Source organism: Sebastes umbrosus, chromosome 6, assembly GCF_015220745.1.
Source record: "Sebastes umbrosus isolate fSebUmb1 chromosome 6, fSebUmb1.pri, whole genome shotgun sequence".
NCBI lineage: Eukaryota > Metazoa > Chordata > Actinopteri > Perciformes > Sebastidae > Sebastes > Sebastes umbrosus.
The window spans coordinates 12,438,619-12,461,353 of NC_051274.1; the positions used below are offsets into that span (position 1 = coordinate 12,438,619).

General features: G+C 40.4%; 1 protein-coding gene across 2 annotated transcripts; it reads left to right on the forward strand.

Annotated features, from left to right (window-relative positions):
* Window positions 1-1,796: 1,796 nt before the first annotated feature.
* kdm5bb (lysine (K)-specific demethylase 5Bb) lies at window positions 1,797-22,735 on the forward strand. 2 transcript variants are annotated; one of them, XM_037772401.1, is made up of 28 exons: window positions 1,797-2,245; window positions 3,651-3,728; window positions 4,204-4,326; window positions 4,418-4,588; window positions 5,147-5,203; window positions 6,120-6,275; window positions 6,429-6,522; window positions 7,306-7,424; window positions 7,712-7,870; window positions 8,066-8,185; window positions 8,279-8,437; window positions 9,487-9,668; window positions 9,809-9,971; window positions 10,119-10,238; window positions 11,739-11,933; window positions 12,281-12,462; window positions 13,428-13,552; window positions 15,190-15,340; window positions 15,435-15,549; window positions 16,239-16,594; window positions 17,344-17,482; window positions 17,569-17,748; window positions 18,742-18,903; window positions 19,008-19,493; window positions 19,590-19,674; window positions 19,765-19,973; window positions 20,062-20,313; window positions 21,785-22,735. In XM_037772401.1, the coding sequence occupies exons 1-28, from the start codon at window positions 2,069-2,071 to the stop codon at window positions 21,920-21,922; spliced, it is 4,653 nt and encodes a 1,550-aa protein (XP_037628329.1). In that variant the 5' UTR covers window positions 1,797-2,068; the 3' UTR covers window positions 21,923-22,735. The 2 variants fall into 2 exon arrangements, with proteins under 2 accessions (XP_037628329.1, XP_037628330.1); XM_037772402.1 differs by lacking the exon at window positions 5,147-5,203 and having other exon boundaries at window positions 21,785-21,922.

The following is a 22,735-nucleotide window of genomic DNA, read 5'->3' on the forward strand; positions in this document are numbered from 1 at the left end:
ATTGTCAGGTTGCTAAAGTTTGAGGGTATATGATAAGATCATAAATTAAAATGTATAACAATTTCATGTCTTTTAATAAAATGAGGTGTTTGTTTCTTTGTTTCTTTGTTTATTAAGATCCCCATTAGCTTTTGCATAGCAGCAGCTATTCTTCCTGTGGTCCACATAGTTTACATGGTGACGATACAAAAATACACATTCACACTACTCATCATACACTAACATAACACATCGTAATACACGACAACTGTATATAAAACAATAACAACCGACACAGTTTAAACAACAAAACACAAAGAAAATAGAGCGGCTCCGACTGAATCTATCATGATCTAACAGATAAATATCATCATTTAACATGGAATGCCCATAATACCCTTACACACCCAAGAATACTTATTAATTACTAAAGCTTCTTCTTAAGTAATGCTCTTTAAGTGTTTTTTTTAAAAAACATATATATCATTTTGTTGCGTAATATGATTTAGGAGTAAATTCCATTCTTGCATTGCTCTGTATATTGCTGTACTTTGACCTGATTTGGTTTTGGATCTTGGTAAAGTAAAACAACCTGCAGCAGCATGCCTTGTGGATTAATTGGTGTAATAAAATAACTATTTATTGCACCACATAACTGAAAATATTTAAAACCAGCTCTAGTTACTAACTAAGAACAGTTTATTTCCCTGGACCATACCGACACTGAACAAACAATAAATCTGTGCAATATTAATACACTGAATGTGAAATACATTTGTCCGTGCAATATATCCTCGATGCAATATACACCTCAAGTGCAACTACCTTTGTTTACATTTTATTTATTACATCTACCCTACCTATTTTAGAAGTGCAATTACCTCTGTTTACATTACATCTATTTTTATATGTTATACTTCTAGTGTAACACTTCTGTTTATATTTATTTATTACATCTACTTTACCTGTTTTATTTGCTTCATAACTTTGCGTGTGTGTTTTACCTGTTATATGTTTTATCTGCCTCGTTTAGTCTTGTCAAGTATTTGTTTTAAAGCACTGACCAGAAGTGGCAACTGTGAATCTCATTGTATTTAATACAATGACAATAAAGCTTTCTATTCTATTCTATTCTATTCTAGAAGTAGATTTAACATGAAGCACTGTGCAAACACAGATAAACCACTCCCTGCATCAATAAGAGCTGTGTGGTGTCTAGTTTTTATTATTATTAGTTTCAGATCTTGACTTCAGAATCAGAATCAGAATCAGAATGGTGTTTATTGCCAGGTGTAAGAGGTATACACTAGGAATTTGCTTTGGTTTTGTTGGTGCAAGTAAGCAGCATAATAACAAAAGAATAGATAAAAACGTTAGAATAAAATAAAAAAAAAATGAAATTCTACCAATATGCAATGTAAACAAAAATAAACATGATATAAACAGATAGACTTTGGCTGTAGCATACTGTTCGCACACATTTAGACACAAGGGAGGCTCCATCTCTCATCAGTTCAACAATAAATGTGTTAAATCCAAGTCTAGATTGTGTGGTTGCTAAAGTTTGATAAGTATATGATAAGATCAGAAATTAAAATGTAACAATTTGATGTCTCATATAAAATGAGGTGTAATATTATAACTACTATATTGCACCACAACACTTAAAATATGAAAAACACACATGTAGCTCTATAGTTACTCATTAAGAAGTAGATTTAACATGAAGCACTGATGCACACAGATAAATCCCTCCTGCATCAATAAGAGCTGTGTGGTGTCTAGTTTTTCCAGCGGACGTGCTCACTGCCTTGGAACCTTCTCCTCACTGTGCATGGATGTGTGTGTGAACGTGTGTATGTTGATGTGTGTGTGTACTAGGCTCTATGTGTGTAAGCTGCCTCCTCTGGTAGCTGGTGACGACTGGCTGGCTGGCTGACTGACTGACTGACTGACTAACACCGAGGCTCACGGTGACCAAACGGGGATAAAAACACTCCAGGAGACCCGTAGCACGGCGGTACTTTGACCCGTCCAGTCGGAGCTCCGGAGCAGCACCAACACCGGGTCGAGTCCAGTCCGCCTCACGATGAGCCAGCCTCGGCAGCAGACTCGGCAGCAGCCCCGGCCGGACGAGTTCCAGCCTCCTCCGGAGTGCCCGGTCTTCGAGCCGAGCTGGGAGGAATTCAGAGACCCGTTCGCCTTCATCAACAAGATCCGTCCCATCGCGGAGAAAACGGGCATCTGTAAAGTCCGCCCGCCGCCGGTGAGTGTCGTTAAAACCCCCCGTTAAACCGGGAGATGTAACCGTAGAGATGAACCGAGAGGAGCTGCTGCTGGTTTAAAGGGACTGTTCAACATGGCGGATGTTACCATGTTAACCAGGTTCAGTCTTTGTGCTGCTCTCAGCTACCTACCTCTCACTTATCACCTCTTTACACCACAACCGCGCTGCTTTTTAATACATTTTAAAGCCTCATTAGCAGCAATAAAGACGTGTGAATGCATTAAAAGTGGATTATGGGTGAATGTGTGTCAACAAAGCCTCCGTTCATTGAGCCACTTAAGCTAAGCTAGGCTAGGATAACACTAGCTCCTAGCTCAACAGCCAACCTGTCATCATTCAGCTCTCAGCTTTGACATTAGGTGGCTATGCGGAAGCTATTCATCCTCCTCCTCCTCCTCCTAAGTAGAGAGGAAGATGATGAAAAGATATAAACATGGATGTAAACACTTGTTATTCCCTTTTGTCCTTTAATGTCCTCAAAGTGGAGGTTAATTATGGGTTATTGGTTGGAGAGCATCCTGATGCTGTTGGGTCACTTCCATCCATCATCAGCTGCTAGTTTCTAATGAGTACATGAAGCAGTGTGTGTTTAATGTTAATTAATGAGCCCTTTAATGATCACAGAAATTGCCTCATGATGGGACAAGAAGTCCACTGGGTTATTTAAAATATAAAGACTATTATTGTTCAATAATAAGTTGTGAGTTGTGAAGTTGTGGTTCATGTTGCACAACAATGCAGTGCAATGTTATTATAATGTAAGTTTCTTGGAAGAAGATGAGCCACTGTTCATGCATGAGCCTGTGTTGTAAGGGTGTTGTCCTCCATGTTGGCTTTGTGGTAAGCTGGGCTGGTGAGTCTTCCATCTGGCCATTTTGTGTGTGCCAGTGGGGGATGTTGGCTACTGACTTAAAACAAGAAACTTGGGTTCCCTTTGCTTATGTGATGGGACATTTGTTGTCATTTCTGCAAGGCTGTGTTTTGAGTATTGACACAGATATTAATCAGTATTGTGATGTGCTATAAAGAATCACCGTGTTCGTCCAGAATCAGCAGGGCCTTGCTTTTTCTGCCAAACTTGATTCAAACATCAGTTTTTAAAACCTGCAACCGTGTAGTAATGTGCCTCTTTTTATCTGCTTAATTTAAGTTTATTTAAGTCACCACAAGTAAAGATTATGTAAATTTCTGAAATTTGGGTCCATGCTTTTGAAAAACAATTGCCACAAGGGCACCGTCTTCAAAGGAAAAATAAATACACTTAACAATATAACTTATAAATGCAAGAATGATAATCAGAAAAACTGCCAACTACATAAATATCCAGGCTGCGTGTTATTATGACCTTCACGTGCCATTTTTGTGTATTTTTGTTGCTGTTTAGGGTTGGCAACCTCCGTTTGCTTGTGATGTCGACAGACTTCACTTTGTTCCTCGGATCCAGAGGCTCAATGAGCTGGAGGTGAGTTTTGTTAGTCAAATTATATTCCAGTAATTTATTTAACCACATCTGTGTTTGTGTGTCAGTGTTCTATAAAATTAAACATTTACTTATCATGTTTTTACCTCAGTTATGTATTTACTTGGCCTGTGTGTGCTACACTGACAATAACAAAGAACACTAATGTTATTAATGCCTTGTAATGACATTATTTTACATTAAATTAATTTCAAATTTAGACTGGAAATTACAATGCGTAATTGTTACGTAAAATTTAAAAAAATAAACTGAAAGTGCATTTATTTATTTACTTTAAACAATAGGGCACACTATCCCAAAAATGCAGCCTGTTCCGATCATTTTTAGCCCCTGTGTTATTTCCCCCAGTGATTGCTTTGGTTTTCCTTGAAAGACTTGAATTCCTTGTCTTGGTTGATTTCCTTATAATTTAATTAATTCGTGGCTGACTGTTATCGTTCCTTGTATTTTTTCCCAGGCACAGACCAGAGTCAAGCTCAACTTCTTGGACCAGATTGCTAAATTCTGGGATTTGCAGGGATGTGCCCTGAAGATTCCTCATGTGGAGAGGAAGATTTTGGATTTGTATAAGCTAAATAAGGTTGGTAATTGACAACACTGCACATTATTTTTATATGTAAAATGCAATTTAAAAGAACTCTCACCATTAACGTGACTCACTGTCGTTTCAGCTGGTAGCAGATGAGGGTGGATTTGACACCGTCTGTCAGGACAGGCGATGGACCAAGATTGCACTACAAATGGGTTTTGCCCCTGGCAAAGCTATCGGCTCACACCTGCGAGGGCATTATGAGAGAACGCTCTATCCATACAATCTGTTTCAGAGCGGAGCGAACCTGCTGGTGAGTTGGACACATGCATCATTATGACAGCATATCTTGTCCCTGGTGATACTCACAAAGACAAGCTGGTGTCCCTTTTGTAAACAAAACCCTAATAATGCTTATCCATACCTTTTTATTAATACCAGTTATTTAATGTTACAGTCAAAGGGAAATTACATATTTATTATGCTTAAACATTTGTGTTTCACTTTGAACAAGAAGAAACTATTCCTATCAAAAATTTGAAGGAATATGGATTACATTAAGACCATAAAGATAAATGGGAACAAAATGCATTATTAGGATATGCATGCTCTATTTATGTTGTATTTTATTTAGAGATGAACATTTGTTCTTTACAGTATTTTTTCATTGGAGAAGTTAACTCTGTCGTCCGACTAATATACTGAGTGTGAATTTACAATCTGGTGTCTAATCATTTAATAGCATTTGCATCCAAATATTCCATAACATGTTGCAAGAGAGCTTATCCAAAGTCATTGGATTGGTACTGTGTGACCTCCTGGAGAGGTCACTCTAAATTTTGTAATTACCCGGCACTCTCTCTTGCCTCAGGCACCAGAGGCAGCTTCCAAACTGATGCGTTTGGAGGCTGATCCTGGACTTGAAAAGGTATGTTTGTGTCATGGTTAAAAGCCACTTGGCCTCACAATTAACAAGAATGCATGTTTATTTGTGGCTGGACTGTATATACTGTGTGTCCAGCTTATTGTTTTCATATTTGCAGGCATGATACTGCGAATTTAACCCTTCTTAAAACAGTCATTCGCTGGTTTTACAGCAATAGCATCACCTCAAACAAGTGACCTTCCCCTCTACGAGCTAATCTACACTTAACATGCATCTTGGGACAAATTTCAAATACAATTCTTTTGTTTTTTCTGAGACAGGCTGCAGTCGGCAATTAGGTGCTAATTATTTATCAGTTCAAACACTGTAGTAGATTTTCTCTTCTCTATAATTACTTAAACTGCCAACTCGACAGGCAGCCCTTGGAAGTCTGATATTCTTTATCTGTTCACCCTTGCCTCAGCTCAAATCTATTATTTCTTCTTCTGATTTGGCATGTTCCTCCTTAGTTTCTATGCTCCCTGTTTTGGGTGACAAGCTGTAACTAACCACATCCTTCTTATGGCCTCTTTTGCCCTCTAGCTGTTTAATTTGAAACTGTTAATACCAAATACTCTCTTTGATAGAGTATATCTCAGTCTTTCAACTACGTTTGGTAGCTGCTGATACTTCCTAATTTTTATTTTATTACCTGGTAAACAGAAGTGATAATCAAATAAGGAGATCCCTTTTTAAATGCAGGCTGTAGTACGCTCACACTTCCTATTTTACAGGAGACACTTAAATCTATCCTGTCAGTGTTTGCAATGTCATATTAAACGTTGCATCTAGTATTCCATTCGTTTCCTACTGTCTATTTGAACATACAGGTATTTCCAGTTAGGCACACACACATGTTTTTTTTTTTTTTTTTAAAAGCCACTTAGCTGTGGGTTTAACTATCATACTATTCCTTCAGTGTGTTCAGAAGCCAATCCAGCCAGCGGAGAGCACAGGAATCACGGAGAGCGTAGACACTAAGGAGCACAAGCTGCAGGACCAGGCTCAGAGGCAGACCGCCCAGACGCCCGACACCGGCCCCACTGCTCGCAGGGCCAAGCGCATGAAGTGTGAGGTAGGTGTTGTTGAAGAGAGCCACAAAACACCTGACTAAAACTCCTGAAACAAGCAGCACAAACTCCATTCTTAACTTTTCTCCACATATTTCCACATCACGATTTTAGTAGTTTTAAGTTGCCTGCAGTTTATCTTCTCACTCTCTCTGTAGGTCGTCTGTGTGAAGACTGAACCAGGTGAGCCCGGTGAGAACAGGCCCAACCTGAGGAGGAGGATGGGTTCTTTTGTCGCCAAGCAAGAACCAGGTCAGGCTCCACATCACAGAGTGAAGCAATATTTACACTAATGACATTTACATTATTTCAGATGACACATTTGTTTAATGCCTCTGCATACTGCATTCGTTATAAGCAAGGATAAGTTTCATTAGTGTATTTTTCAACAACTATAACTCTTCCTATAAACAGATAATAAACAGTTATAACAATATAATATATATAGGGCTGTCAAAGGAAACGCGTTGACGCATATTCATTTTAACACCACTAATTTCTTTAATGCATTAACGCAACTTGCGATTTTTAGTTTGTAGTAGGCTCACTTTTAAAGCTAGAGTGAAGATAGTGACATCATATGAAACTAGAAAAACCTAATGAATCCATCGGTACCAACCATGTCATACTAGCTTGGAAGCGAGGAAGAAAGAAGAAAAAAACACCCCCAACCTAGACAACCAAAACAAAACCCAAAGATCCTAAATTATGTTGTTAACAAAAATCTGTACATAACATTAGACTCTGTTTGTTATCTTCTCCAAATATTGAATGAGTAGTTACCAGATGGCATCAAATATGTTCACCTGAGCACTTCTAATATATCTGTACATAGAAAAACTCTTAAATATATCTTTACAGTCACGCACAGCTACATTATAGTGTATTATAAACCATTTATTAAATGTTTAGATACAGCTTATAAATGCTGAAGAGGGGACGTTAATGTCAAGTGTATTTACTGTAGAAGTTCTTATTAAAACAAAAGTGCTGCGCTTTGTAAAGGTGCTAGTAATGTTTCCTGTTGTCTTGCAGAAAAAGAGATTCCAATTCCAGTGAAACAGGAACCGGTGGAAATTAAGGAACCAATAATTGAAGCTGACAAATCAAAGTCACGGTACAAGAAAATCATCCCTCCTGTTCTTACAAGTCCAGTAAGTACAAATGTCCTTTATCTCCTCTTTTGGATGAGATGTACCTTCATGTAATATCAAATTTCGTGATCAAAAATGAATAGGCTTGTCGGTTTAATTCATCATCAAACGTCCAAGCTCAGATTTAATCACTTAACATTAAACCTGTGATGTAAAATTGTCTTTGTCTATTGTTTGTTTATAGAAACCACATTAGATTCTGCTAATGCAGCTACTAATGAAGCTATTTTTTCAGTTGTCATGGCTCTGAAACAGATTCATTACAAACTCCTCCTCTTGTTCTCCAGGTGGATCTGGTCGTGTGTCTTGTGTGTAGCAGCGGGGGAGATGAAGAACGTCTGTTGCTGTGTGATGGCTGTGACGACAGCTACCACACCTTCTGCCTGATCCCTCCTCTACCCGACATCCCCAAAGGAGACTGGAGGTGTCCCAAGTGTCTCGCTCAGGTGAGGATAAAGTCTGATTAAAGTGATGCAAATTGACTCTTTATTAATGAGCTGTGCAAGTTATCGAAACTAGTCCATCCTCTCCTAAAAGGGAGTTTATACAAACATTTATAACATAAAAAAAGAGAATATAGGAATGGCTCAAAAACACATTCAACATTTGTTCAATGATGTTTTTTTTTTTTTTACCCACAGGAATGCAACAAACCTCACGAGGCATTTGGCTTTGAACAAGCATACAGAGACTATTCCCTGCGTGCATTTGGACAAATGGCTGATGCGTTCAAATCCGATTACTTCAACATGCCAGTTCATGTAAGTAAAAACAGGTTCAAAATAAATCTGTCAGTCTCTCTTGCTGTGAGTATTTTTTTAAATTTGAATGTCTCCTTCATGTATTCATTACAGATGGTCCCCACAGAGCTGGTGGAGAAAGAGTTCTGGCGTTTGGTGGGAGCCATCGAAGAGGACGTTACTGTAGAATATGGAGCAGATATCGCCTCAAAGGAGTTTGGGAGCGGATTCCCCATTCCCAACGGAAAATTTAAGGTTTCCCCAGCTGATGAGGTAAACCCTTAGAGATGCTGTATGACTTATCAAGTCATAAAAAGCTTTGAATTCTGTTTCCTCATGAAATGGCCTTAGAAGGTACTAAAAAGTCTTAAATTTGATTTACAAACGTCTCTTGTCTGTTCTTGGCAGTAATGTTAGTTATAATATGTTTATTTATACAATAGTGGGCTATTGGGTAATTTCATACTTCGTCAACCTCATCCTGTTTTTTTTTGGTCACATTTTAGTTGACTAAAAGTCTGAGCATTTTAATCTCATCTTAGTTAAAGAAAACCGTTAACTATTTTAGTATAGTTTTAGTCAATGAAAACATTTTAGTGTTTTTTAATCATCAGATTATATTGAACATAGTCAAGCCACAATATCACATGGCTTCTTTCTCCAAAGCCCTGTTGTTGTTATTAAACCTAGTTAACAAGTTACTCAGTGTCCTGACTGCTCATTGTGTGCTGCTGCCGGTGTCGACCTGATATGGTGCGCATGGCACAGGACACCAAACTACTGCATTGAGAAAAACAAAAAAAACAATAATGTTTTTGTCTCCTCTTTTTTCGTCAACAACATTGCATGTTTATATAGTCCCGGTTTTTATTTATTTTTTATTTTTTTAGCCTTTATTTATACAGGTAATCTTATTGAGACACCGGTTCTCATTGTCAAGAGAGACCTTTAATATGTGTTTAATGACATTGGTGCCATCTCGTCACGTCTAGTCTAGAAAAAAAAGTTTGTTGGCAAACTTATTTAGTCAGAGTTTTCGTTAACAAAATTAACACTGCTGTCGGAAGACCTTTACACACCTATACACTGAAAGTAGGATTGTTGCGACAGTAGATTGAGTCTGTCGACGTCTGTTTAATCCTTGGTGGAGTTTCAGTCGGCACCATCAGACCTGCAGCAAACGCTGTCACTACTGCTAGCTACAGTAGCTCATCAACACATAATGGGCAAGTGTCTATTTAAGCAAAAGCTTAAATGGGCTTAAAAGAATTGATCATTTTAAACACTTATATATTCTTGTGCTATTAAACTGTATGTTGCAGAAATACCTCAAGTGTGGCTGGAACCTCAACAACCTGGCGATGATGAACCCGTCTGTACTGACTCATGTGACAGCTGACATCTGTGGGATGACGCTGCCGTGGCTTTATGTTGGCATGTGCTTCTCCTCCTTCTGCTGGCACATCGAGGATCATTGGAGCTACTCCATCAACTACCTGCACTGGTACTTAAGACTTAAGGGCTTATCTTGATGAGAGCAAATTAATTATTCATGGTGGCTTGTGATGGTAAATATCAGGTCTAGACGTTGTTATTTTTGTTTCATTTCAAGCTAAATCTTATGTTTTTCTTTTTCACCACCAGGGGGGAACCCAAAACCTGGTACGGAGCTCCTGGTTTCGCTGCAGAACAGCTGGAGGCGGTGATGAGGAAACTGGCCCCAGAGCTGTTTGAGTCTCAGCCTGACCTGCTGCACCAGCTGGTCACCATCATGAACCCCAACACCCTGATGGCCCACGGAGTTCCAGTACGTATTAATGTAGTTCGTTTGACATGTACTTGACGCCTCCTATCTATAATCCGCAGTAATGCACTGCTGACATTTTCACGAACGAGAAGCTGTTCTTTCTAACAGGAACATAAATCCTCTTCTTTTGTTTCTGCTGACCTTCAGATTTACAGAACAAACCAGTGTGCTGGTGAGTTTGTCATCACGTTTCCCAGAGCCTACCACAGCGGCTTCAATCAGGGCTTCAACTTCGCCGAGGCAGTCAACTTCTGCACTGTGGACTGGGTACGCATCACTTTATACCTTGTTGGTGTAGAAGTAATTCTATTATGCTTGAGGAAGTATTTTGAAAACAATGGCTAACCTAAGTGTTTGTCGACCAACAAACAAGTACAGGTGTGAGTTTTTGTTATAAATGAATGCATCAGTGTTTAGATTAGCTTCAGTATTTAGAGTGTTTTCATTTTCCTCTGGGTTCTCCGGTTTGTTCCTACCACCAAAGAATGTGCGGATCAATGATCAGCTATGTGACCCCTAACGGAAGGAGCGGAAAGATGATCAACAACAACAACATTTAGAGGGTTTTCATATGACTTCTTGCAAAGGCTATTATATAAACTGGAGGGAAGAAAAGGACATTTGTGTAAGATTTAATTTCATGTAGGGCTGCAACTAACGATTCATGGTAAGGTGCTCCAGTCAGGATTTTCTGGGCCGATCACCAATTTGGCATCATCGGCTCATACTGATCACACGGTCTATTTGAAGCCTTCTATTTGCTGTGTAGCAGCATTTATTTATTTAACTATTCTTAACAAAATTGTATATTAATTATTGAAATTAAGAGATGAGAAAGTATCATGAATTGACAACTGTTTATTTATTGCAGGCAACATGTGCAACATATTCCACTCTCTCTCATAAGCCCCTTTTTATACAGAGATCCTGCAGTACTGCTGTAAAAAAAAAAAAGACCCCTCATTACACTGGCTTTGCTTTTTTTCCACTGAACTAAACAAATCCACCATGATGTTGCCCCAGTTGTGATTTTTGGATGCCGGTGTGACGTGTAACACAACAGCGTCAGTGTCTAGTGTGTGTGCATGCAGTCCCACCATGCCAGCTGTCCCTTATACACAGACGTCGATTCGACTCTGTGACTACCTCAGCTGCCGTCTTAGTGGTGGAGCAACAATGCTCCCCATTCTGTGTCTGTACCTTTTATACAGAACAACGAGGCAGAATAACGGCCTTTGAACAGGCTGTGTGAAAGGGGCTTTAGAGACACAACTCGCACATCAGAGAAATTGTCTGTGTGTTTTGCGTCAATCAGTTGTCATTGTTTATCAATCAAACTATTTTGAACGAATATCTTCCAACAACGATCGGTGGCTGAACGATCGGAGCACCATTCATTCATTTCATTGTCCATTGATCTACAGATTATTTTCTGGATTTAATGTTTGGTCTGTAATATGTCAGTTCCCACACCCCTTATGACTTCTCAAATATCTTGATTTGTCTGACCCACAGATCAAACAGAACCCAAAGATATTCAGTTCACTATCACAGAAGAAAACCAGAAAATATTCACAGTTAACAAGCTGGAACCAGTGAAATTTAGCCATTAAATTATACATAATACAAAATTATTTCAAGGAACAATCAATTATCAAAATTGTTGCAGATTAATTTTCACTCTTGCGACTTTGTATTTTTTGTGGATTCTACACAACATTAATGAACTGTCCTTACTTACCCTTTCTTTCCCCTCTCTATCCCCAGATGCCTCTTGGCAGGCAGTGTGTTGACCACTATCGTGTGCTGCACCGGTACAATGTGTTCTCCCATGACGAGATGGTGTGTAACATGGCCTCGAAAGCCCGCACACTCGATATGGTCCTGGCCTCAGCTGTTCACAAGGACATGGTCTCCATGATCCGAGAAGAGCAGAAACAGAGAGAGAAAGTGAAGAAGCTGGTAGGATAGTCTCCTTTTTAATATATCAATACACCATTATACTGACTACATTGTTTCTTCATGAGCAGATACTCTTGTCTGTTAAAGATGGGATGTGAAAACAACTAACTTTCTGCAGAATTAAATTTCTTCTCATTGTGTAAAAACATAACATAACATAATATAAACACAAAAAAAAGTATGTAATTGCTTTTACTGTGTACGTTTTGTTGATAGCTGCAGGGTTCCAGGCTTTCTTTACAACAATTACACATTAAATACAGTGTTAAGAGATATCATGTTCACTCGTGCAAACCAGCTCACTGTGTCGATTTGCTCTTAACACCTTTGTTGTCTCACACCTTCAGGGGGTGTTGCATCTCAAGGAGGCAAATTACGATCACCTCCAGGACGACGAGCGGCAGTGTGCCAGGTGCAGGACCACCTGCTACCTGTCTGCCGTCACCTGTCCATGCAGCCCGGGAGTCCTGGTCTGTCTGCACCACATCAACGACCTGTGCTCCTGCCCCGTCTCCAACTACACACTGAAGTAAGTCCCTCTAGGGCTGATTCAGAGGCAGTTAACAGGCTTTGTACACAGAGTTCAGAGTACACTTCACCTGTAAGCTGTATAAATATAATGAATACTGTACGCCAAGTTGGAAGGGTTTCTTGTATGTATTATATACTTGAAAATGTATTCCGATACAATTACTAATTACATGTAAACATTATTTTGTATGTAAAGAAGAAAAGGGAAACAGCATCGCAGTACAGTGCAAGTTATGCCTTCATCATCCAAGGACTGAATTCATTTGGCACATTAGTGATACCGGATTTTAACTTGGCACAGCAGCAGTGCCTGTATAAATTAAAATAAATGAAATTAACCTACATGCCAATTTACTGGTTTGTCCTGTATTATTTGCTGAACTAAAATTTGAAGCAGTTTGCTCATTTCTCACGAACCGTCTTTTCATGCTGCGATGGGTCTCGGCAAAAAGCATAATCTCGATGAACTGTAAAGTACGCGAACCATCCTGCTTTGTGATAACTTGCACAGTACTGTGGTGTTGTTCCCCCTTTCTGCTGCGCATACAAAATAATGGTGAAATAATCCACCCAGTGGAAGCATTTTCTTTTACGTTAGAAGCTATTGTGTGAGAATCGTGTCGTGGAGTGCTTTAAAGTGTGCGCATGTACAGTATATTGTTATTGGTTTTTCATTTTAAAATTGTAATCCTACTAATAAGCCCCATTTCTACTAAAAAAATCAGTAATCTATCTGATTGTGTCTTTGTTTCTGTAATTATAACCAAATACAGTTAGCTTTTGTTTGTATCCTAATAACATAACGCTGTTCCATGTATTCCGTTACTCCATAAGCCTTACGATACGTCAGTAAATATATATTTCATCACTTATATCACTCATATTCTGGGCCTCCTGGAGTAGATGTTGGTGTCTTATTATTACCTCTACCACTTGTATTCAGTGTTCTATTTGCTTCTGCAGTTTCAGATACACACTGGACGAGCTCTATCCCATGATGACCGAAGTGAAGCAGCGAGCTGAACTGTATGATGAATGGGCCTCCCTCGTAACGGAGACTCTCGAGGCTAAACTGGAAAAGAAGAAAGGTAAGCACTAAGAGTAAATGAGTAAACAAAAGCATCAAAGGACCATACCAGTGATTTAGCATGTTAAAGCCAAATAAATGCACCCTGTGTTCTTCATTTCTCAAAGCATGCAGCTTTAATTTAGCTTTTTTAATATTGCAGAATTGTTAAAATGTTCAAACTAAAAAAGGTTCAGACGATACACCCGACTTAAAACATATAGCGATGGTTCTGATTGGACAGGCTCTGCTCCGTGAAGCACAACACATTTCTCACCAAAACATTGTCGCTTGGTGGGATGAACAACTTTGTCACTGCATCGCTGCCTCGCTCTAACTCCTCCAGCAGCAGTTCTAAAATGTCCCAGTCATGGCAGCAAAAACACTTGTTGTAAATTGCATAATTTGACATCTGTTGGTTCCAGAGGCTGGTGTTCTGTCTCACTCCGCTCGCCTCACCACCATTCCCTCTACACAGTATGCTCAAACTGATTCGGTACAACAGTCGTTCTCTAGAAAGTGTAATCGTGTTCTCGTCGGAGGTCCTCATCATGATATTCACTGTCTGACATTTACTCAGAGAGAGAGAAATCTTTTACTTCTTTGTTATGTTACGTCATCTATTGATAGCGCACGTCTGACTTCCACGTACAGGAATGGTGCGTTTGTGTGCCGTTGAGTAGCCTAAACTGTTTTCCACTCTGAAATCAGCAAAATCATTTTCATGGACTATTTAATACAACTATCTGTCAAATTTATGACAAGATTTTACAACTTTCATGTCTGGTAATCATTTGTCTTCCCTGTTGAGTTTCCGAACATCATAGCATGAATGAAAAGCTGTATGACAGCTGAATGGCGAAGTTCTGTCGTCAGCATGTGAATGCACCACCAGGAAGGATTCATAGATCACTCCGCTGTTTTACCACAATAACATCTCAAAAATTAAAATCCGTTTTAACAAAAATCAGTGCAGACTAGTGTTTCATAATGACGTCTTAGCTGTGTTGAGCAAGTTTCAAGGGTCTGCGAGGTGATTCTGATATCTACGGAAGCCCTGAGAGGCAGGTGAGGAAAAATTAATTCCTGTGATCCATTTTCTATGTCTCATCTAAATTGTTTTCTTTCCTGTGTTTATGACTTAATACCAGGTGAAAAAAAAGTTGCACTTGCACTTACAAAACGTATCCTCGCAAAAGAAGTTGTCATCTGTTTTCACAGATAAAAAAAGAGTAACTTAGAAAAATTACCCTGGGGTCACTTTTTTTCACATGTTCTTAAGTCATAAACACAGGAGAGAACAATTTAGATCCGAGTTAGAAAATGAATCACCATAAAAAAAGTATCCTTACTTGCCTTGCAGGGTTTCCGTAGATAGAATAATACGAAAATGAACTGACAATCGACCCCTGGAAGCTAGGAAAATTCTTTTAAAAATGACAGCGTCACTTGCGTGAATTGGGAAATAGTTGTCAGTAATGTAAATTATAAGACCATGTATTTACTGTGCTGAAACCACTGGTATGGTCCTTTTTAAGGAACACAATCACAGTGGCTAAAATGATGAAAAAGAGGTAGAGGCACTGTGTTTTATGTTATTTATACAGTGAATGTTATCTTATGTGTCAGACTGTGATTAATCAGTTGTTCTCTCCTCAGGCCTGCCGGTCTTTCGCTCCCTTCTTGCTCAATCAGAGTCCAAGCTGTTCCCTGACAACGACCTGCTGCGTCGGCTACGTCTGGTCACACAGGACGCAGAGAAGTGTGCCTCGGTGGCACAGCAGCTATTGAATGGCAAGAGGCAGACCAGGTAGCGTTAATACACTCTACTGCATCAGATGGGGAAGGGGTATGACTGCCTTAATGAGGCTCATTTCTTTAATTGATTGGACGCTCTCTCCTAGGTATCGGTGTGGGAGTGGGAAATCATGCAGCCAGCTGAGCGTGGAAGAGCTGAGTTCATTTGTGAGGCAGCTGTATAACCTCTCCTGCAGTCTCCCTCAAGCCCCCATGTTGAAGGTAGGCTGCAGAGGACCAATGCATCCCTGTGATTTTACCACAGGAAAAATTCAAAATTCAGGAAACATTCATTTAAATTCAGGCTAGGCAGACGCTGTGCGTTTTGATTAATCAGAGGTCAAGGGACCCCTTTGAAAATGGCCATGCCAGTTATTCATCGCCAAAATTTAGCGTAAGTTTGGAGCATTATTTAGCATTATGACATGTTTGATACCCATGGATTACTTAGGTTTTCTAGTTTCATATGATGCCAGACTCATCATGCTAGCTTTAAAATTGAGCCCGCTACAACCTCCAAAAGAATGATTACATTAATGCGTTAAAGAATTAGTGGCGTTAGGAAATAATTTGCATTAATGTGTTATTATCGCGTTAACTTTGACAGCCCTGACACAGAACTGTGGATTTTTTCCCACATCCCATTGGAAGCACATTAGGAATTAATCTCTTGATGGCCAGTATGAACAGGAGGAATGATTACAGCAAACAAAATCTGTTTGAATGTTCATATGGACACCTGACTATTGCTTAAGACAGACTTGAACAATTGTGAACCTATCCGTAAAGTGTCTGTACTACGTCATTTGCTGTAGGATATAATACATGTGACTTTTATTAACACTGAAATCAGGTATGCATGAGAATTGATTTTGACTTCCTGTAAGCTTGAATACAATGTCTTTCTTCAGGAACTCTTGAATCGCATCGAAGACTTCCAGCAGCACAGCGAGAAGGTCCTGGCAGACGAAGTCCCCAGTGTCGCCGAGATCCACAGCCTGTTGGACGTCAGCTTCGACTTCGATGTGGAGCTGCCCGAGCTGCCCCGCCTGAGGGTGAGGCTGGAGCAGGCCCGCTGGCTGGAGGGGGTGCAGCAGGGCAGCGCTCAGCCCGCCACCCTGACTCTGGAGACCATGCGGAGGCTCATCGACCAGGGAGTTGGCCTGGCACCTCACCCGTCTGTGGAGAAAGCCATGGCACGCCTGCAGGAGCTGCTCACTGTGTCCGAGCACTGGGAGGACAAGTCCAGCAGTCTCCTTAAAGCCAGGTGAGGGCCGCGCCGACGGTTCCATGATGGAGTTAGCGTCTAAGCCACAGGGTGGAAAAACATCACCAAGCTGTGATAGGTTGTCATGCCCTGTTAATACCTGTACCTTTCTGTCCAGGTATTTGCACTGATTGTACGTGAATAATGTAATATTAAGTCAGTGCTCCTGATTTTGCTTCATTTTAATTCCAGCTAGTGCAAAATGCTGCCGCTAGAATATTCAACAAGACCTACAAAAAGTGAGCATCATGTTTAGTTCTGCTCTCATTCCATTGGTACTCAGTGCTGTCCAGTATTAACTGTCACAAGTGCTTTTCAAAGGCTTTAATGGCATGGCTGTCAGGAATGTGCATCTTTTCCTCTCCATTATCAGAAAAACTAATTTCAAGTCGGGGCTTAAATTTCTACATTTACAAGTGTTATGCTCCCTCACCGTGCTTAGTTTACTGCAGCTTTAAATTTTGGGTTTCACGGTATGAAAAATATTGTTTATAATCATATTTTCTAGTGTTTTGGCAAAGACGTTCTCATAATTTATATTCCATCTAGAGAGTCTTGGTTTTAAAAGTCCTATAAGAAGTGTGCATACGGGATGTTTTGAAAGTGTTGGTCGGAAAAATAATTTCAGAAAGCCTGTGAAGACGTCGGAAGAAAATGCCATGACAGTACTTGTTATAGTGAGCTATTAACTTGGAGGTGATGCAGATATTTTACCTACAGTATGTCATTTGTGTTTTACTGCCCATCAGACCACCACACTCCATAGAGACTCTTAGTGCTGCTGCTGAGAAGGCATCTGGCATCACTGCTTACCTCCCAAACTGTCTCCTCCTGAAAGACACCATCAGAAAAGCCCGAGAGTGGCTGCAAGAAGCCGACGAGCTTCAGGTTAGTTGGGGGGGTTATTGATGGATATTATTCTCTGTGTGGGTTGATTTGAGTCTGATTGTAACACAATAACCTGCTTCTTTCAGGCCAGTGGTAGCACACCGATGATGGACAGTCTCTCTGACATGGTGCTGCGAGGACAAGCCATTCAAGTCCACCTGGAGCCTTTAGACCGGCTGGAGTCTTTAATGGTAGACGTACAAGAATGGAAAGAATCTGCAGCTACAACTTTCCTCCAGAGAGACTCAACCCTCACCTTACTGGAGGTAAAATCCCACACATTTAAAATGAATAAAAAGCCCATCATCTCACTTATTCCTAATGTCCACTGGACCCGATTTCATCACAGCTCTTTTTTTACCGTCCACTGAAAATGTTCTTCAGCTGCTTCATTTCTAATGTAGTTTTGTGTTGAATACGTTATTGACTTAACATTTGCAGCTCATTTAGATGTGGTAACAGATGCTCTGGGGCTGAACTTGAAGAAGACAACCTAACTTTCTCTGCGATTACTTATTTTAAGTGTCAATATAGCCAATCAGCAGCGCAGCAACTTGAGAATGACTGACAATGGAAGAAATAGAGATTTGATTGTGGCTCATAAATACTACGTTTTAACCAAGTCATGAGTTTGGCTGTATCAAAACAACGTGTTTATCATCACAGAGAGCACGATAGGACATAATGTAGGTGTAAAGAGACTGTCTCCCTCCTTCATTCTCTCGCTTTTGTCCTTCTTTCTCTCCCTCTCTCCCACTAATTTTTACTGTATATGTATTTAGACAAAGTCAGTAACAAATTGAAGGTATCATCAAATATTATAATTGCCAATAAATACAGGCCTTTATATTAGAGCTGTCCTCGACCAAAGACATTTTTAGTCGACTAATAGATTAGTTGATTTAATTGACAGATCTGTACAACTGAGTTTCTCCACAAAGAATCACACAAAACTACCACTTTAAATGTTGTGTTTACCAGAGACGTGCTTATAAGTTTCTTCAAAATAAGTCACTCAGCGTGAAAAAAGCTTAAAAAGTAGCTAAAGATCTTAGATAGACTAAGATCAAAACGACCGTTTAGTCAACTAATCGACTTAGAAGGGGCAACCCTAATTCGTATACATTTACAAGTGAATTTCACACTCCAGAGATGTGAGCTTCTCTGGAGCTGAAAAGAAAAATAGCCCGTGGATGTTGGCCTCTACTCCTCTGAGCCTGTTGGTGCACAACACCTGACGGTTATTTTGTTCATCACAGGTCCTGTGTCCAAGATGTGAAGTTGGAAATGTAGGTTCTCCAAAGAGGAAGGCCAAGAAAGGGAAAGAATCACCGAAAAGTAACAAAAAGAAAACATCAAGGCTCAACACTCTCCGCGACGTGGAAAAAGCTCTTTCAGAGACCAGGGATTCTACCTCTGCAGTAAGTGCAGTAATTCTAAGATAAATGTATATTATTAGTTGATGGGGTTAATGAACTCTCACTATCAGGACATGTTCTGACTCAGTCTGTGTTTTATTCACCAGATGGCAACTCTGGAGGAGCTGCGGGCGAGGGAGATGGAGGCTTTCTCTAATCTCAGGGCAGCTAATGAGTCAAAGCTCCTTCCCACAGCAGACTGCATGGACCTGAAGGTGTGCGTCTGTCAGAAGGCGCCCATGGGTGCGATGTTACAGTGCGAACTCTGCAGAAATGCTTTCCACAGTGTGTGTGTCAGAGACCCGTCAAACTGCTGCGAAACACAGCCGTGGCTCTGTCCGCAGTGCCAGCGATCAGAAAAGCCCCCCTTGAACAAAGCCGTCTCTCTCCTGGCGTCTCTGCGGCGCACCGGGGTTCGCCTGCCGGAGGGCGACGCACTGCACTATCTGGTGGAGAGGACGGTTAACTGGCAGCACCAAGCACAGGAGATCTCACAGTCGTGTAAACTACCAGAACTGGAAGAGAGGCCAGGAACTCCGCCCACCTTAACCCGCTGGGCTTCAGGCAGCCATGACACTCAGAACAACACTCAGGTCACTCTTCATTTCCTTGTGATGCATTTTCTCACAGTTAATTGAAAAAGTATCGTGTCCAAATGTTAAGTTTTGGGTTTGATGTGTTTGATACAGGCTCCTTGTTTGACTCCAGAGTGGAATAGGACAAGCCATAATCAGACCGTCTTCTACACAGAGCAGAGATGCATCCCGCTGCAGGGTCAGTGCCATCTCTTTCTAAACCGCAGAGTCATGGTTCATTATAGATTATTATTATTGTTTATGTTGTGGGTGTTTTTCTGTGTGACAGGCCTGAGTCAGGATCTGGAGGAGCTAATGGTGGAGGGGCTCCTGCTGCAGGTGTCTCTGCCAGAGGTCCAGAGCCTCTTCCACGTTTTATTGGACCGAGCCAGCAGCCAGCACATAAACCAATGCATGTCGCCACCACAGGACGAGTCCACAGACTGTGATAAACACAAGCAGTTCAACTCTCAGGGAAATAATCTGCCACTGGACCAGGTATAAACTCTTAACCACCAAATTAATTGATTAAAACACTCCTAAAAACTGCCCCTAATATCAGTTTTAATTTGTCTTTTATTTTCAGGATTGTGTCGATGATGTGAGGGAAACTATGATTGGCTCAGAAAAGAAAGCAAAGCGGCATCTGGAGAGGGAAGGATTAGACGCAGAGCGCAGGGTGAAGGACAAAAAGCGCTCTCACAAAAGACAGAAGATGAATAAAAAGAGGCCGGCCTCGACCTCGTCCTCTCCGCGCTCTGATTTCTCCCAGTCCGACTCTGATGTGGAAATGGCGGCTTGTCCTGCAGATAGGTGTCAGCTGCCAGAGGGAGATGAGGTGAGAACAACTTCTGTCTATAGATTCTTTTCTCTGCAGAGGTCGGTTTACCTTCCACTTTAGGGAGCCGTTATGTAAATATTGAACATACATGACATATATCAAGAACAAAATTAATTGAGTATAGCAGCAGAGAAAGACTTTTGCAGTTGGACTCCGTCAGTGTGAAGCATCTATATCGGATGTAGGCCACAAACATAAAAGATAGCAGGTGAAGGAAAACTGCAGATGCACCGATTGCAGTTTTCTTGGCAGATTCAAACATTTTTGTAACTTTTCTTACATGGAAAATTGAAATTCAATTGTATGTTCATAATGAAACATTAAGGGCCCTATTTAAACGATCTATAGCACATGGTCTAAAGTTCATGGCGTAATTGCATTTAAGGCCTGTCCAACTCCTCATTTGGTAGTTAAAAGGCACAAAGTAAAGTGCAAGGGGCAAAGGAGTTGCATTTAGTCTCTTAATCATTAATCATAGGTGTGTTTTGCATGACATGAATTAAATCAATCAGAGTGTCATCTCCCATTCCCTTTTGCTATTTAAATGGCAGATTTGTAAAACTGGAGAAGCAAGCGGTTTTCCGCAGTGTAAATGTTGTTTTTGAAAGGCTAAATGCCAACAAATAAATAAAAACAAATAAGTTGTGACTTTTGGACTTAACAACGCTCCGGGGTTATGGGAAATATTTGGATCACACAAGTCGGAAACAATCCTACGCAGCCACCACTGGAATCTAATTCTACAAACAGTATAATACTAATTATATGGTATGGTGGGTAAGCATGGTAGGCAGGTATCATTTTAATGGCCAGAATGAACAGGACGAATAATTACAGCAATCTCAATGTTGCATTGGGCATGTTATTAATGTTTTAAGACAGACTTGAGAATGTGAACCTCTCTGTTAAGATCAAAGAAACTGAGAAACTTGGTGCTTAATCCTAATAAAGAAGTGGAGCACACTGAATTTATTATTTAAAGCGGATAAAATCAATGCTTTTATATTAACGATGAAAGGTGTTGCTCACACTGAAGGACCCACTCACCCCTCAGCCCTGTAGAGCGTTTCAGTGTGTTCCACCGCTTCATTGTTTTCATTATTTCCATTGTTTCCTGGCTGCTGTTTTCAGACAAAAAGCTCTAAAAACTCACTGTACTCTACCTGCTCAGCACCAAACGGACATACAGACACAGTTAGAAACTAACTGGTGAACATAGTGAATCATTTAGCTGCTAAAAATCCAGATATTTCCTTCAACAGAGCTAAAAGAGAGTGAATATTGGAGTTACATTCATCAGGTGGACAGAAACATACCTCTGAATTCCTGATAATGTTCCTCTGCAGCTGCTGGACGTGTAAATAAGCAACTGTTTGCTAACTTGTTATACTTAAAAAGTGATGATATGTCAATGCGTTTAAGTGGACAATCGGTTAATGCAGTGTTAATGTTGAATCATTTCCTGCAGGTGGATTGGGTCCAGTGTGACGGCAGCTGTAACAAGTGGTTCCACCAAGTCTGCGTCGGCGTTACGGCCGAGATGGCGGAGAAGGAGGACTACGTTTGTGTCAGGTGTACACTGAACGATGGACACACGAGAAAATGAAGAGCTTTTTACTGAAGGACGGCTGAAGAGGTCTGTCTGTCATCAGTCCGTTTATTCGAGCCACCAGTCTGGATGTGTCACTGATCCGCCCCCCCCACCCTCACCTACGTCACCTCCGTCACGTGTCCGACCCTTTTGTAACAACGGTGCTATCTCCTCTTTGACTTGTTGTCCAGAACTATAATGTTTAGTTATTTTTTTGTATTTTTACATATATATATTATATATATATATATATATATTTCTTTCTTCTTATGAATTGTTTGTGGTTGTCTAAATGAAAAAAAAAAAAAAAACACAGGATGTGAAGTGTGCTGCATGGGATTCCATTACATCGGTGCAAAAGGAGTCTTAGAACAGTAAAGAGGGTTAATCAAGGGTTAATGTTAACTTCTCTGGAACCTCCTTGCATGTTAATCCAGAGCTGAGGGGACTGAAGTCACGCTTTTCATCCCCTATTCCCCCAAAAAATGACTATTCTTTTCTTTGAAATCCAGTGTTTAGTACATGCATCTTAATATAATTACCGGTATTCCCATTTTTTTTTTTGTAGAATAGGTTTATTTATCTGAGCAATAATTTTTGTCTGAATCGACTTAAATGGCTTGATCTCCGCTGAGTTGTGTTGGTGCTTTAGCGACGGTATGATGTACAGAGAGCTACACAGATGGATGGATGACATCTGTGGAGTGGCGACGTGGCGCCGCTGACATGTTGACCGCCACAGCGTGTAACCCGGCATAGGATACTGTGGGGGAGGTAGCTGAAGATGTTACAAGTTTATATTGTGGAATAAAGCCCTTTTGTTCTATG

Coding starts and splice junctions, on each gene's coding strand:
- kdm5bb (XM_037772401.1), top strand. CDS start 2,069: ATGAGCCAGCCTCGGCAGCAGACTCGGCAGCAGCCCCGGCCGGACGAG. Junction 6,523..7,305: donor TGTCGCCAAGCAAGAACCAG/GTCAGGCTCCAC, acceptor GTTGTCTTGCAG/AAAAAGAGATTCCAATTCCA. Junction 15,550..16,238: donor CTCAAGCCCCCATGTTGAAG/GTAGGCTGCAGA, acceptor GTCTTTCTTCAG/GAACTCTTGAATCGCATCGA.